The sequence below is a fragment of the Malaya genurostris genome, chromosome 3 (genome assembly GCF_030247185.1).
Source record: "Malaya genurostris strain Urasoe2022 chromosome 3, Malgen_1.1, whole genome shotgun sequence".
Taxonomy (NCBI): domain Eukaryota; kingdom Metazoa; phylum Arthropoda; class Insecta; order Diptera; family Culicidae; genus Malaya; species Malaya genurostris.
In genome coordinates, this window is record NC_080572.1 from 225,808,117 (window position 1) to 225,823,323 (window position 15,207).

At 36.7% G+C, this 15,207-nt stretch overlaps 1 protein-coding gene across 1 annotated transcript; it reads left to right on the forward strand.

Annotated features, from left to right (window-relative positions):
• The first annotated feature begins 12,508 nt into the window (after positions 1–12,508).
• LOC131435953 (clavesin-1-like) lies at positions 12,509–13,794 on the forward strand. The gene is made up of 2 exons (XM_058604262.1): positions 12,509–13,346; positions 13,405–13,794. The coding sequence occupies exons 1-2, from the start codon at positions 12,609–12,611 to the stop codon at positions 13,657–13,659; spliced, it is 993 nt and encodes a 330-aa protein (XP_058460245.1). The 5' UTR covers positions 12,509–12,608; the 3' UTR covers positions 13,660–13,794.
• Positions 13,795–15,207: the final 1,413 nt, after the last annotated feature.

The following is a 15,207-nucleotide window of genomic DNA, read 5'->3' on the forward strand; positions in this document are numbered from 1 at the left end:
CCTAATATACCCGCATAACTGACATTAGAAGAAGATGATGACGAGGTCGATCTACCTGTCAATAAATTGTTTTCGTTAGAAGACGAATTGACAGGCGTACCTGTTTTTTGTTTCGAAGAAATCAGTGCCTTAAAAGAATTAGGCGTGGCATTTGTAACGGTTTTTTGATTTTCAGGTATGTTCTGTAAATTTAAGGTCGTTGATTTGACTTGTTGTCGAAGCGAACGAGCGTTTAAAATTTTTTCCCTGACAGGACATTTCAAATAATTGGATTTATGATTTCCATTGCAATTTGAACATGAAAATTTATCAGTGGTTTCATTCATTGGACAAACGTCTTTCGAATGCGATTTACCACAATTCAAACACCGTATATCCATATGACAATTTTTGGTTCCATGACCGAAGCCTTGGCAACGACGACATTGCGTTAAGTTTGCAATACGATTATGCCGTTTATAATGTTCCCAATGAATTTTAATGTGGGAAATGAAACGTACTTTTTCTAAAGTTTTCAAATTGTTTACATCACTTCGATTGAAGTGTATTAGGTAAAGTTCATGGGAAATTCCAGAGCGTGGTTTGGAAGTACCATTCGCTTTTTTTTTCATAAGTATTACTTGGGAAGGGGCAAAACCAAGCACTTCTTTTAGTTCATTTTTAATTTCATCAATACTTTGATCATTTGATAAGCCTTTCAAGGCAGCCTTGAAGGGTCTGTCTGATTTTATATCATATAAATAAAATTTATGAAGTTTCTCGGACAAATATCGAATAAGACGTTTGTAATCTTCCAATCCATCAACCAAGACTCGACATTCTCCTCTTCGTCCGATTTGAAACGAGACTTTTACTTCCGGGAGAAAAGTAGAAAGCTCAGTACGGAATGCTTTGAAGTCGGAAATCATCACCGTCACTGGTGGCATAGATTGATGTTTCTTCCCAGAACGACAAGCGTTCATTTTGGGAATGTTTGAAAAATTTTCTTCTATGTTGCTACAATCGGATTCAGGAAGAATCTCGTAAATATTGTTAGACGGCATAGAATCAACGGAAGGGAAATCCGTCCGTTGTCTTTTATTGTTACATTCAGATTCTATAAGATCGTGAATGTTATTAGAAAAATGTTGAATAACGGATTGTGATTTACTCCGTATTGAATTATTTTTAGCCTTAGCCTTGTTGCCTTTCCGGTTGGACGCAGGCATTTTTGAAGTGAATGAAATTTTAAATTAAATTAACTAGGCTAAATTAGTCTTCGATTAGACTCCTAGCTAACCTTAAAAACGGTTGATTAATTTCTTAGTAACTCTAATATCACTCTTTGTATCACTTAGTCAATCTAATATCACTCTTTGTATAGCCTTGAGAAAGGCTGACTAATTGTTAGTCTTTAAAAAGATTCAGGTAGCCTTGAAAAAGACTGAAGCCTTGAATCAATGAAACTCTAGGTAGCCAGAAAAAATTTCCAGGAGCCAAGAGCTATACGCGTGCGTTGCGAACGACTGAAGCACGCATCGTTCGTGTTGTGTTTTCTTCTTCCACGTTGCACGTACCGGTGTTGAACATATTGTCATATTATATGGCGGTTTGAAAACTTTGACACTCATCGCCCTGTAACTGCGGAATCGGAAGTCGGATCCGGATGAAATTTCACAGTAGCCTTAAAGATAATATGAGCTTTAATTCAAATCAAGACATGTGAAAATCGGTTCAAACATAGTCGAGAAATCGAAGTGAGTTCTATTTCTGGAGTTTTTCTCCACCACTTTCGGTGCTTCCGGAATAGGAAAAGGGAGGATCAGTAGTACCGAATTAAGTTTATATTCCAACAAATTAACAAGCTTTGCAAACTAGAAGAATTTGTCAGACAGTTTTATGGGTTTTGTATCTGTTTTTGACCATCGTTTGTGGAAAAATATTAATGAAATTGGTAATTTTCCACTTATCACGCTTTAGTTCCGGAACCAGAAGTCGGATCCGGATGAAATGTTCTAGAAATATTTAAAAAAAGGTAAGACCTTTTATTTGAATCTGTGAATATCGGTGGAGCAGTTTCAAAGAAAAATGAGTGCACACTTTTTCTTCAATTTTCACATATTACCATGTAGCTCCGGAACCGGAAGTCGGATCCAAATGAAATTCAAGAGCAGACTATGGGACCAAAGGACCTTTTATTTGAATCTTAGTTTGTGAAAATCGATTCAGCCATCTCCGAGAAAAGTGAGTGCACAGACACACAGACAGAGAGAGAGAGAGATTACAATTTCGGCTAAGATAGCTTTTTCCAAAGTACTCTGTTTATTATTTCCGATTACTCGGCAATTCAAAATGTTATACTGATATTCGGTTATGTAAACTACCGTATTTACCAGCAATTGGTCGTTTTAGCGAAAGCAGCAAATTAATGATATCAACTTACTGGAATCTTAGTAAACAGCTTTTAGACAACCGAAGAAAATTTAAATGTAAATAAGTGCATGGAATCAGTTGCAACTAAAAATTGAATCCTAATATAGCGATATGTTTCGAACAAATTTGTTCAATGTTCGACGCTGATTCGTGACAAGAAATCCCGCAGAGCATTCTCACGGGATAAAGATACTCGCAACGCTAATCTACTGCATGAAATTGATTGGATTCCGGTATGATGTACATTCCCTTAAATATTCAATGTTTTATTAAACCATTACTTGCTTTGGATTCATGTCATCGATGACGAGGATCAATTCTTCTAAGCGATTTACAACAGCCTTCATGAATGAAAAACTTTCTGAAGCAATGTTTTAATCATCACAGTGTGCGTTTGAATATCTTCGAAATCCACTCTAGCGTGGCATCAGACCCTGTCATCTTGAAGCAAAATCAATTCAGTAACGCCATCGCACATTCGCACATTCAACATATCATGTCAATTGTATGGGTGCGCAGTGCTGCTATTTTGGCGTGAACGAATTTGACATTTCTTTCCCCTTCTTCTATGTACGAAATTGGATGCGGGCTCGCTTGAGGGCGCCATGCTCGCAAAAAATGATGTTGCCAATGATTTGTTCGGGAAATGTGAGAACTGGATATCTTGTTAAGGTGCGGGTAGGGTCTAACACTTTTGAAAAATCATTTATTATTTTCTTCATATTTTTACAGTAAAACATTTCAAGAATATTCTGTGGAATTTTCAAGCCTATTGGAACGAAACTCTGGAAGTTATGGATATCTCATTCTTATAAGAAGCAAGAGCTCGGCGCACAGGCGCAAAATTTCTACTTCGATTGACAAATGACAAAACATTCTTGAAATGTTTCATTATAATAAATTACAACAGAAAAAATAATTTTTTTTGAAAATGTTAGACTCTACGGGCTCCCTGTAGTAATAACTTTTTTCAATTGATTTTATAGACAAAAAACTTTGAACGCGTTTTTCTCGAAAGCAGGTTTTGAAAGACCGTGTCCATCGTCATCAAAAAACTACTGCACCAATTTTTTTCAAATTTTGCACACACTTTCTACATAGAAAAAAACAGACCTCAACGTTTACTTTTTCGTTGTTTGTTACTTTGATGTGGTTTAACAGCTACAAAATCGCGTTTTTTTCGTGAAAAATCGTAATTTTCAATTTGAACAACCACCAAAAATTAAAAATATTTTTAAAAAATCAAACAGAAACTTTGAGGTCTAGAAAAACTTCTACTCTAACAATGCTACTTTGATTTGTTCACTTCGGATTAATCTGCGCTGAGATACAGTGGACACCGAAAATCATGATTTTCAAGAAGCGTCCTCAAAAATACTTCTTCACCGACTTATTTCTCAATATTTCTCCACGAAAAAATCACAAAATGTTGTTCGAATGATGCTTTTTATCATGCAAAATATTGGAATTTATTTTGTTGAACGATAATTCTGGAAAAAAATTCGTAAAAATGATGATTTTTTTCATCGTTTAGACCCTATCCCCTTTAATGTGATGTCTTTGGTGGCATCTAAGTATCAGACACCGTTTATTCAATAGTGTTTTATTTTTTTATTCGGATCCAGGTGTTGGTTGAAGCACAAAAAAGGTTTCATTTCATCCGTGAAGGTGAGAAATGACCTTCAAGCTAATTTAATCGATTTAACAAAGGGTCAACCGTACTAGTTCAATATACTCGGTTCTTCGTAATTATGAGAGTTGCAACACCTTTTCCAATGCCAAGCCACTCCGAAATTTATTCAGTACACTAACGTCAGTTCAATGTAGCAAATACTGCCGATAGTTAGCTGCCGCAAAGATCAACATGGGCACCAAAAATACCCGCTTCTAGCCAACATAGACAAGTCAAACAGCTGCGGCTCTAGAAAAACCGCCGCTCATTGCGCTGTCGACGTAACAAATCACAGCATCAATATTTATTTTTCTCCGATTCACATTTTCGTTTTCGTTTGAATGCAAGTACGGCATGATCTTAACCTAACACAAAACGTTTTTTCGTCAATTGCTGGCTCATTGATTCGGTTTCCCCACTGGCTGACCACTGGCAACAACCTACCGACGATTCCTCCCCGACCATAAGTTTCAGAGGCAATAAGTGAATGTTGTAACCGACAAATTGGGCGTAATTATTTACGAGTGTTTGACTTTTACCATACTTTTATGTTGTGCCATTGGGTCATCGGAACACATACAGCAATCACGGTCTTAGCTTTAAGGTTCAATGGATTTGGCAAACGAAGCTCGCTACGAAGTAGTAGACCTAATACCGGCTCACCGATTGTACAAAATTAAGACAAACCGCGGCGAAGTTTTGGAATAAGTTGGCAGCAAATAGGTGGGCACCGAACACTCGGTTGCCAAATACTGAGGAGTACATGCTGATCCGAGAACTGCCAAAAGTGTTGATGCGTATTGAAATTGTTCGCCTTGGTAGAGATTGGTTTGAGGGTTATTTCGATTGCACCTCGTCCCATGTGATTGTATGATCCACCGATGCACTCATACAAGGAGTCTGTATTTAGAACACGGTTTTGGTGTATTGCAAAATAACAAATTACGTACTTTAACTTTTAGTACAGTCGAGAGAAAGGAAAAGTACTTTTCGGTTTGGCCTTCAAGACAAACCTGTTTCTTGTTGTGGTTCAACGGGGATGACTTTTTTGTTATTCCTACCTGGTCATTCCCCGCTGAATTACATCGTGTACTGGCATGCCCATAGCTCCTCCATTCTACAAGGCCTTGAGTGCTACAGTGATGAATACTGCTTCCGGAACATAAATACTGATATCAAAAACGTGTTTTATTTTGGTTCAGTAGAACTGTGCAATAACCGAATCCTTCAAATCGTATTGGTTGTTCCTGCAGTTTTTCGATTAAATTGTGTAATCGTTCAATTAATTTGAGTCTATATATTCATACAAAACCACAATTCAGTTGGCTTTTTGTTGCATATATATTTGTTTATTAATTTTTGTTTGGCTTTCACTCTTTACTCTATTGTTGTTCTTTCGATTTGTTGTTGTTACTATGGTTTACAAACATATGTTGAATCATTATTAAATTTAACAATGAAATGTTTATGAATTTATAACTCCACGGTCATTAGTGCAACCTTGTGAAAGATTGAGTGAAGCTGACACGGTTCCAGAGCTTGTTAGTATTCTTACTTGATTCATAACAACGAACGCTAGTGATGTCTAATTGGATACTACGCTTCGATGCACGGGTGAGATACGATCGTCTAAACAAATCTTATCGTTTTTGCAGTACAGGTACTGACGACTGACGAATTGTTTGCCGATCCCAAAGTACTGAAAAAGTCATCTCTCTTTGTTGTAGTTTAGAGTCGCAAACCACGTGGATCGCTTTGTCGCAAAACCTCACCCCAAGTAACAATTCGAAAATCTCATGGTTCTGATTATAATTCATAACTTATGACTTGATTAAATTTGATTTTTTGAAAGCAAATGATATATATTTTTTGTGCACCGTGTAGGCAGCAAGCGAGTAAAATTGGGGCAAAGGATTTACGTGAGTATTAAAATTGTACAGTACAGTTTTGGAAAAGTTGCGAAATGATGCAATTTTCACTATTCAGCTGTGAGGGAAAATTCTGCTGATGGAATAGGGATCACAGATTTTGAATTCCCTGAGACTAATGACAATGTGTCTATATTCAGCGACTATACAGAAGTAATTCTTTCATTTACTTACATTGTAACATTGCATTTCTCAAATTCTAAAATATCGATTGTCTTATTGAAATGAACTATATTTGCCTTCCGGTTATCTTACTGAATTAAAAAAAATATGTTTTGCCAGAAACTGGAATATTCGTAAAACAGCACATACGATGATCACATCAAGATATTCGTAAGAAAACAAGATATTCGTAACAAAGTGGGGAATCTCGTGGGAAAAAATGATTATTGCGATTCCGAGAACAAGAAGTAAAAACTAAAAACAACAGAAACCGAAAGACCAAATTCCACAAGAGGAATGTTACTGCTTAACTTTGCAGAAAAACAATTTCCCCTGAAATAATAATTAAAGCCAACCGATTTTACACGGTTTCATTAGATGCATACAAAACATCATTTACTTACAAACAATCGAATTTCTCAAGAAGGGAAGAAGAAACTCGACGCAACGAATGTTTTTGATATTTGAACTTATTGTTTACACCGCGATCTTAACTGAAACGTTGCTAACAATAAACTGTCAAGGTTAGGATTCGACCAGTGGCGCGACATGCGCGTGCGGGTCGTAATTGAAAAATTCACTGTTCCGAAAGTATTAATCTTTCCACTCTGAAGCTTTGCCAAGATTAAACCCCGAAGGCTTCTTTTTTCAACTAAAAAAATGCCCAAGTTTGAAACTGTTTCATTTGTTTAATAATTTTCAATTTTTTTTAAGAAATTTACTTTAGAGGTTGTTTTATGGAATTGCTTATTTGAAAGGTAAGGAAAAGACGCACATTACATGTCTTGGACGAATTTTTATATCTTTATTAGATTTTACAGTATAGGCTGTTTAAAAAAGGCTCTTTTTTTGTAAACGCGAAACTTCAAAAAATCATATCTCGAAAAATCCACGTACCGTATTGAAATAATAAAATACGTGTCGAATATTTTCGAGTTTGATGTTTGAATTTGATTACTGATTGCATTAAAAGCCGACGGGACACACACATATTCAACAAAGTTTATCCTTTGCGGAATTCATTCCATCCGAATTTAATGTTTATCATAAAGCTGGTTTCTAAATTTTCTTGAATTTGGAATCATTTCGAACGCAGGGTTGTTCTAATTCTTAACTTGGCGTTATAAACCTTATGAAGAATGGTCCACTTGGCAGGAATATGCTCTTATAAAGGTTTTCAGTAGGCTTTCATGGAGTTTGAAGTTTCAATGCAAAACTTATTATGTAGCATTGAAGACAGCTACAAATATTTATTAGTATTAAAAATGTTACTTTGGATTTGGAGGTTTTAACCTTAAGGTCATTCGCCTCTTCAATAAAAAAAACATCTCTGTTCCTATGTACACGGGAGTTGGGAATCGAACCAAGGTGGGCTGCATGAAAGGCATCGACTAACCCATCACACTACAACCGTCCCCTATCTGATTTGTTTTTCATTTCAGTCTAATCCCAGAATATTCACGTTTTCTAGTAAAAATATGTTATGTAGGCCCTGTGTAGATCCTCCCGAAATCAGAAACAGAAACGAATAAAAAAAGTTTGAAAAATATTATGGGGCTGTTGATCGTATAGATTACACCGTGAGATAAAGGGTTTGAGTGTTACGTGATGGTTAAGACTCCACTACCGATTAAACACGCAGCGGCAGGTCCTACATTTTTTTGATTCGATTATAGAGGTTTTATCTTTAAGGTCATTTGCCTCTTCGGGCTAGAAAAATTGTCTGGCCCAATGTGCGGGGTTGGGAATCGAACCCAGGTGGGTTGCGTGAAAGGCATCGACTAACCCATGACGCTATACCCGTCCCTAATTTGGAAAAATGCTCCATTTGACGAAGCGTTTCACTCGATATTATCGTGAGATGGGGAGCGTTACGTTAAACTAAAGATTCTAGAAAGCGTTGGAAACGATAATTTTCTTAAATTTAGGGTTACTAATTATAAGAGTTGTTTTGTGAAAATTATGAATGTTAAAAACCGTTATGAGGGTTAGATTCTTGCGGTACACGAGCTAAGAAGCGTCTCTTTGATGGAAGTTATAGGTGTTGGAAGGGTAATATAGGTCAATCTTTTGTAAATTATAGGCGTTACGGATCGTTCGATGGGTTACTATTTTGTAAGTTATAGGTGTTGCGAAGCATTACATGCGTTGCTATTTTGTAAGTTATAGGCATTACGTAGCGTTACATGCGATACTTTTTTTGTATGTAATGGGCGTTACATGCGTTACTTTTTTGTAAGTAATAGGCGTTGCGAAGCATTACATGCGTTACTATTTTGTAAGTTATAGGCGGTACAAAGCATTACATGCGTTACTTTTTGTGTAAATTATAGGCGTTACAAAGTGTTGCATGTGCTAACTTTGTTTGTAAGTTGTAGGCATTACGAAGATTTACATGCGTTATTATTTTGTAAGTTATAGGCGTTACGGAGCGTTATATGCGTTACTATTTTGTAAGTTATAGGCGTTACGAAGCATTACTTGCGTTACTTTTTTGTAAGTTATAAACATTACGAAGCGTTACATGCGTTACTTTTTTGTAAGTTATAGGCGTTGCGAAGTATTACATGCGTTACTATTTTGTAGGTTGTAGGCGTTACGAAGCATTACTTGCGTTACTCTTTTGTAAGTTATAGGTGTTGCGAAGCATTACATGCGTTGCTATTTTGTAAGTTATAGGCATTACGAAGCGTTACATGCGTTACTTTTTTGTAAGTAATAGGCGTTGCGAAGCATTACATGCGTTACTATTTTGTAAGTTATAGGCGTTACAAAGCATTACTTGCGTTACTTTTTGTGTAAATTATAGGCGTTACAAAGCGTTGCATGTGCAAACTTTGTTTGTAAGTTGTAGGCATTACGAAGAGTTACATGCGTTATTATTTTGTAAGTTATAGGCGTTACGGAGCGTGATATGCGTTACTATTTTGTAAGTTATAGGCGTTACTAAGCGTAACATTCGTTACTTTTTTATAAATTGTAGGCGTTAGGAAGCGTTACATGCGTTATTTTTATATAAGTTATAGGCGTTACGATGCTTTACATGCGTTACTTTTCGGTAAGTTATAGGTGTTACGAACCAGTACATACTGTTTGTGTAAGTTATAGGCGTTACCAAACGCTACATGCGTTACTCTCTTTTAACTTGTAAGCGTTACGAAGCGTTACATGCGTCACTTTTTTGTAAGTTATAGGCGTTACGAAGCGAGACGTGTGTTATTTCATTGTAAGTTATGAGTGTGACGAAGTGTTAAACGCGTTACATTCGTTACTTTAAATAAGTTTTATGCGTTGCGAAGCATTACATGGGTTGCTCTTTTGTAAGTCTTAGGTGTTACAAATCGTTATATAGTTATAGGCGCTACGAAGCATTACTTCCGTTACTTTTTTGTAAGTTATAGGCGTTACGAAGCGTCACATGCGTTAGTTTTTTGCAAGTTATAGGCGTTGCAAAGCGATACATGCGTTACTATTTTGTGAGTTATAGGCGTTACAAAGCATTACATGCGTTGCTATTTTGTAAGTTATAGGCATTACGAAGCGTTACATGCGTTACTATATTTGTAAATAATGGGCGTTACGAAGCGTTACATGCGTTACTTTTTTGTAAGTTATAGGCGTTACGAAGCGTTACATACGTTACTTTTTTGTAAATTATAGGCGTTTCGAAGCATTACTTGCGTTACTTTTTTGTAAGTTATAAACCTTACAAAGCGTTACATGCGTTACTTTTTTGTAAGTAGTAGGCGTTGCAAAGCGATACGCGTTGCATGTGCAAACTTTGTTTGTAAGTTGCATGTGCAAACTTTGTTTGTAAGTTGTAGGCATTACGAAGAGTTACATGCGTTATTATTTTGTAAGTTAAGAAGCGTTACATGCGTTATTTTTATATAAGTTATAGACGTTACGATGCTTTACATGCGTTACTTTTGTGTAAGTTATAGGTGTTACAAACCAGTACATACTTTTTATGTAAGTTATAGGCGTTACCAAACGCTACATGCGTTACTCTCTTTTAACTTGTAAGCGTTACGAAGCGTTACATGCGTCACTTTTTTGTAAGTTATAGGCGTTACGAAGCGTTACGTGTGTTATTTCATTGTAAGTTATAGGTGTGACGAAGTGTTACACGCGTTACATTCGTTACTTTAAATAAGTTTTATGCGTTACGAAGCATTACATGGGTTGCTCTTTTGTAAGTTTTAGGTGTTACAAATCGTTATATGCGCACCTTTTTTTGTAAGATTTTGGAAATTACACCGTGAAATAGAGGTTTTAAGAGTTCCGTGATGGCCAAGACTCCACGGGAGATTAAGCACGCAGCGGCAGGACCTACGAAGCAGAACAGAATCAAACCCACATAAAATGGAGGATGAAACTTTGGTAAAATAAATGACAATAATAATAATACATAAAATTGTACGGGACGACCGGAAAGAGAAAGTGTGCGAGCATGACTAAGTAAAGCAAGATTCTGCAGATGAAAAAGATATCGTTGCGCTGGATCCCACACATACTTATTTAGGCTAGAAAGACGAGCGCAAGCGCACTTCGAGTACATGTTTGGCTGAGTCCATTATTATACGCCAGAGAACAGAATAATTACCCAACAATAGACTGAAGTCAGCACGATTATTTCGAAGCGGCATGAAGATCATGATATCTGGGATCGGCATAGCATACTTTTGGAAGACTACCTCAAATCAGAAAAAAGACAGTATTAGCGTGCATTAATGAAGCTACACACTTAAAACAATCCCTGTGATTTTACATCTTATTAGATGCACATAAATGGAGCGTCGCAGTTCACGCAAATTCACGTGGAAGAACATTTAATATTGTGTCTAAAACTCCATGACATGAAATTCGTCGAAATAAAAAAAAGAATACTGATAGCAACCGGCGCGACTTGAACCGAGAATCATTGGATCGCATGTACGTCTGTCAATCGACCGAGCCACAGAAGCATACATCTGCTTGGTTGGTAAAAGGTGCATTTAAATTCATACAGTCGCACCTGCTAGCATAATGCAAGTTACAGTCGAAACCAGTAAAACTCAAGCTAATCTAACATTAAGTCAATACAAGTGAAATTTTCCATCATTTGACGAATTAGGTCTTTATGAATTACATCGTATGAGGAATTAAGTCAACTGTGTTATTCAGATTTTTTTGGTGTGTATTTAAGACCGAAATCGATGTGAAATGGCTCTACATGAAGCACATGAGCGTCGCTACCATGGTTAAATTCATCGGTTTAGTTTCAATTACTTGCACAATTACTGTGTACATAATGACAGGTAAAAATGCATGAGAACGACACACACAAAAATTATGAATTTTACTGGCGACAGAATTCTACAAACGATACAATTCACAACTACTTAATTTATCAAATGACGCAATATTCCACTCGTATACAATTTTACAAGCTCCAAATGTAATTTGCATTCGGCTACCAAGTACCACTGTTTGGATTTATATGTATCAATTATTCAACGAACAGATATGAGCTCTGTGGTTCAGTCGAGTAACCGATGTGCTTGTGATCTAATGTTTCTCGGTTCAAGTCGCGATGCTGCTAACGAACTTTTGTTTTTATTTCGTTCGAATTCAAGCCATGTAATTTTCAAATCACAAGATTTTGTCATGTTCTTGAATAAAAATTTGTGTGATATATGACGCTCCGATTATGTGCATCTTAGAAGATGTAAAATTACAAGATTTTTTCGAACTGTGGAAGACTACAACGATGAATATCGGGATTTATGAACCGTAGGAAATCAGAGCAGTGATTTTATTCAATCAGCGTTGAAAAATGTTCGTGAGAGCAAACTTCGGTTCCAGCTCAGTAAGTCTGCAGCGGTCCTTGTAAATTGGAATATACAATAGTACACAATAAATAGTTTTCAAACAGTGTTTGTTAACAAATTTTTTTATTAATCTGAGAATATAGGCCGAAAAATTGACAATTTTCGAAATTACATTGTTAACGTGATTTTGCATTAGCGTCAAATGAATTTTTAGCTACGATGCTAATTCGAAATGTGTTAAAATTATTGTCAGAGCTGTACATTTTATAGCTTTCGGGTGACCGACTACCTTTGTATGTACGTATCATATTTTCACCCCAATTGATGAAATCCTGAATAATCTTTAAAGAACCGATGACTGGGTAACTCAGAGCCACCACAAATGAAGGAAGTAAAACTGTGCAGTCAATGCAATTTTCCCGATACCCAACCTTGACAATTTAAAAGTACTATGTATGAGCAGAAGTAGAAAGAACGTTGTGATGCTGGCACAATAAAACCAACCCGAATGCAGATTCAGTCTGGCGCAGCGGCTAGTGATTGTCAATAAATATTTGGCCCAAGCTGCGGAACTGACTCAGTCCGAATCCGGTAGTGCAACTTACTGTATCAAATAGTGTGATGACGAAAGAAGTGGGATTTTACTTCACGGTGCCCAGTGCGGAAAAAGTGCCCGATGAGTATGATGATACGGTTCACGAAATGAATGATTTTTGTCGAAACATCGCAAAGCAATTGGGCGAAACCGATTTCACCAGGAAACAAAGTCTTCAACAGCTCCGGGAGTGGATAGCAAAACATCCTCACATCAAACGCTGTCGAACGGATGCCCCGTTCCTGTTGCGCTTTCTGCGGACAAAAAAATACTCCTTCATCAACACAGCGAAAACGCTGGAATCTTATTTGACCGCTAAAAGCAAACACAGAGAATGGTTCAACAATTTAGATATTGACGATCCGCCGATTGCGGATCTCGTTAACGCTTCATATTTGTTTCCCTTGCCAAGGCTGGATTCTGAAGGACGTGCAGTATTTTTTAGTTGTTCCAGCGGTTTCAATCCCAATAAAAATACCATTATCAGTGCTATCAAAACAATCTGCATGATGGGTGAAATTTACTATGAAACTCAGGAGATCTCTTGCGCAGGGTGTGTGTGGATTTTTGATATGGAAAACATTGATATGAACGTGCTGGGAATGTTAACCATCCAGGACATTCGTACGTTAGCTGATATAGTGAATACGGCAGCCGCGGCCCGAATCAGAGAGTTGCACTTCATAAACACACCAGCGGTGTCCCGAGCGATTGCCAATCTGGTACTGCAGTTAATGAGTGAGAAAATTCGCAACCGAGTGTTTGTAGGTGGTTGTATCCTTGAGCGTGAGAAATGTTTTGTACAAATTATGTTACTTTCAGTGTCACTCATCGTTGGAAGATCTACACTCCAAGGTGGATAAATCCATGCTACCGAAGGAGTTTGGTGGTGAAATTCCCGCTTCCGAAATGGCTGCCAATTACAAGGTATTGTGTAAAAAAATGCGAAAACGATTGCTGGGATTGGATGAGTTGGAAATAGAGTTAACTAGCAATCAAAACGACATCTGGACCAATGGTTCGGGAAAGCTAGACGATGGAGCGATCGGATCGTTCCGAAAACTTCAAGTAGATTAGTAACACAGAAACTTAGCTGCTTGAGTATGAGTGATATGTATTTATGACTAAATATCATCGCATCGGGAAACCGAGGCTAAACTGGACATTATGATATTTTGAAATTAAAAAATATATAAATATTACTGTTCTTTACGGTTCGTCTTAGACTCGTCAGTGCAAAGCAGACCGTCGTTACTACACACTTAAAAAATGTTGCATCTTCTTAGATGCACATAAAAGGAGCGTCGCGATTTACTTACATTCACAATACATAGCATGTAAAGATAAGTCATATCATTAACTTCACAGTTAATTTAACTGTAGTTTACATCGATACAGACGCAAAATTTATATTTACATGTTAGTAGATGTAATATTGTGTCATCACCAAAGAAATTACGGCATACTTGAATTTACGTCAAGCGTAAATTTCATTTTTTCTAAAAGTGTATGCACAAAAATCAAATATGCCCAAAAAATCAGAAAATATAAAAAACGCGATTGACGCTCAACTAAATTGACTAAGCATCATGCACAGGCCCGTACCCAGGATTTCGTTTCGGGAGGCTTATAAATCAGAAATAACACATCTACCTGATGATTCATTACGTGTCTAGTTCTACACTCTTAGAAAAAATGAAATTTACGTTTGACGTAAATTCAAGTATGCCGTAATTTCTTCGTTGATGACACAATATTACATCTACCAACATGTAAACACAAATTTTACGTCTGTATCGATGAAAGGTTCGCTTTATTTAACGGTAAATTTAACGATATGACATATCTATACATGCTTTGTATTGTGAATGTAAGTGAATGGCGACGCTCCTTTTATGTGAATCTATGAAGATGTAACTTTTTTCAAGTGTGTAGGTGTGCCTTTGGTATCTTTTTTATGCGTGAGCGCAAGTAATATGCAATTTAGGTAAATAGTAACTTATTTTGGATTGGACAATGAAGGATTGAACCAAGAAGTTCTATGTGTCAAAGGAAAGGGATCTTTTTTTTCATATTGCTCTTATCATATAGTTCGGAGTCGACTTCTGATTCCGGAATAACTGAGTGATGAGTAGTAAAACCTTGAAATTCAAGGGTGTGTTTTTATAAGTGACGATGCAACAATTTGTTGATTATTTGTCGAACAGATGGTCGAGTCGTTTTTTAAAAGAAATCTGAGCAAAAAAAAGTTACTCACGCGAAAGAGGAAAGAGAATACGATTCCATGACGAGATTTCAAGCGCAGAACACGTGTTCGAAAGTTCTCAAGGTGCAGCGCTTCAAGGTGCAAGTATTCATCTCTACAATGGATCTCCTTTCGACTGAATTAAGCACACTTCACTTAAGATTGTCAAAACTGGATCGCTGAGTAGTCATGGTAACCTGTAAGACGAAAATCGTTGATACCCCAATGAAGGGTGTGAAAATTATGTACTACAGGAATTTATAACTAAGGATAACGCGTGTCAATTAGATTTTTAAAATCATGGAAAATTAAGTTCTTGCAATGACTGAGTGAAAACATATATTGAAGAAGTTAATAAATCAAGGAAAATTGCCAATGTT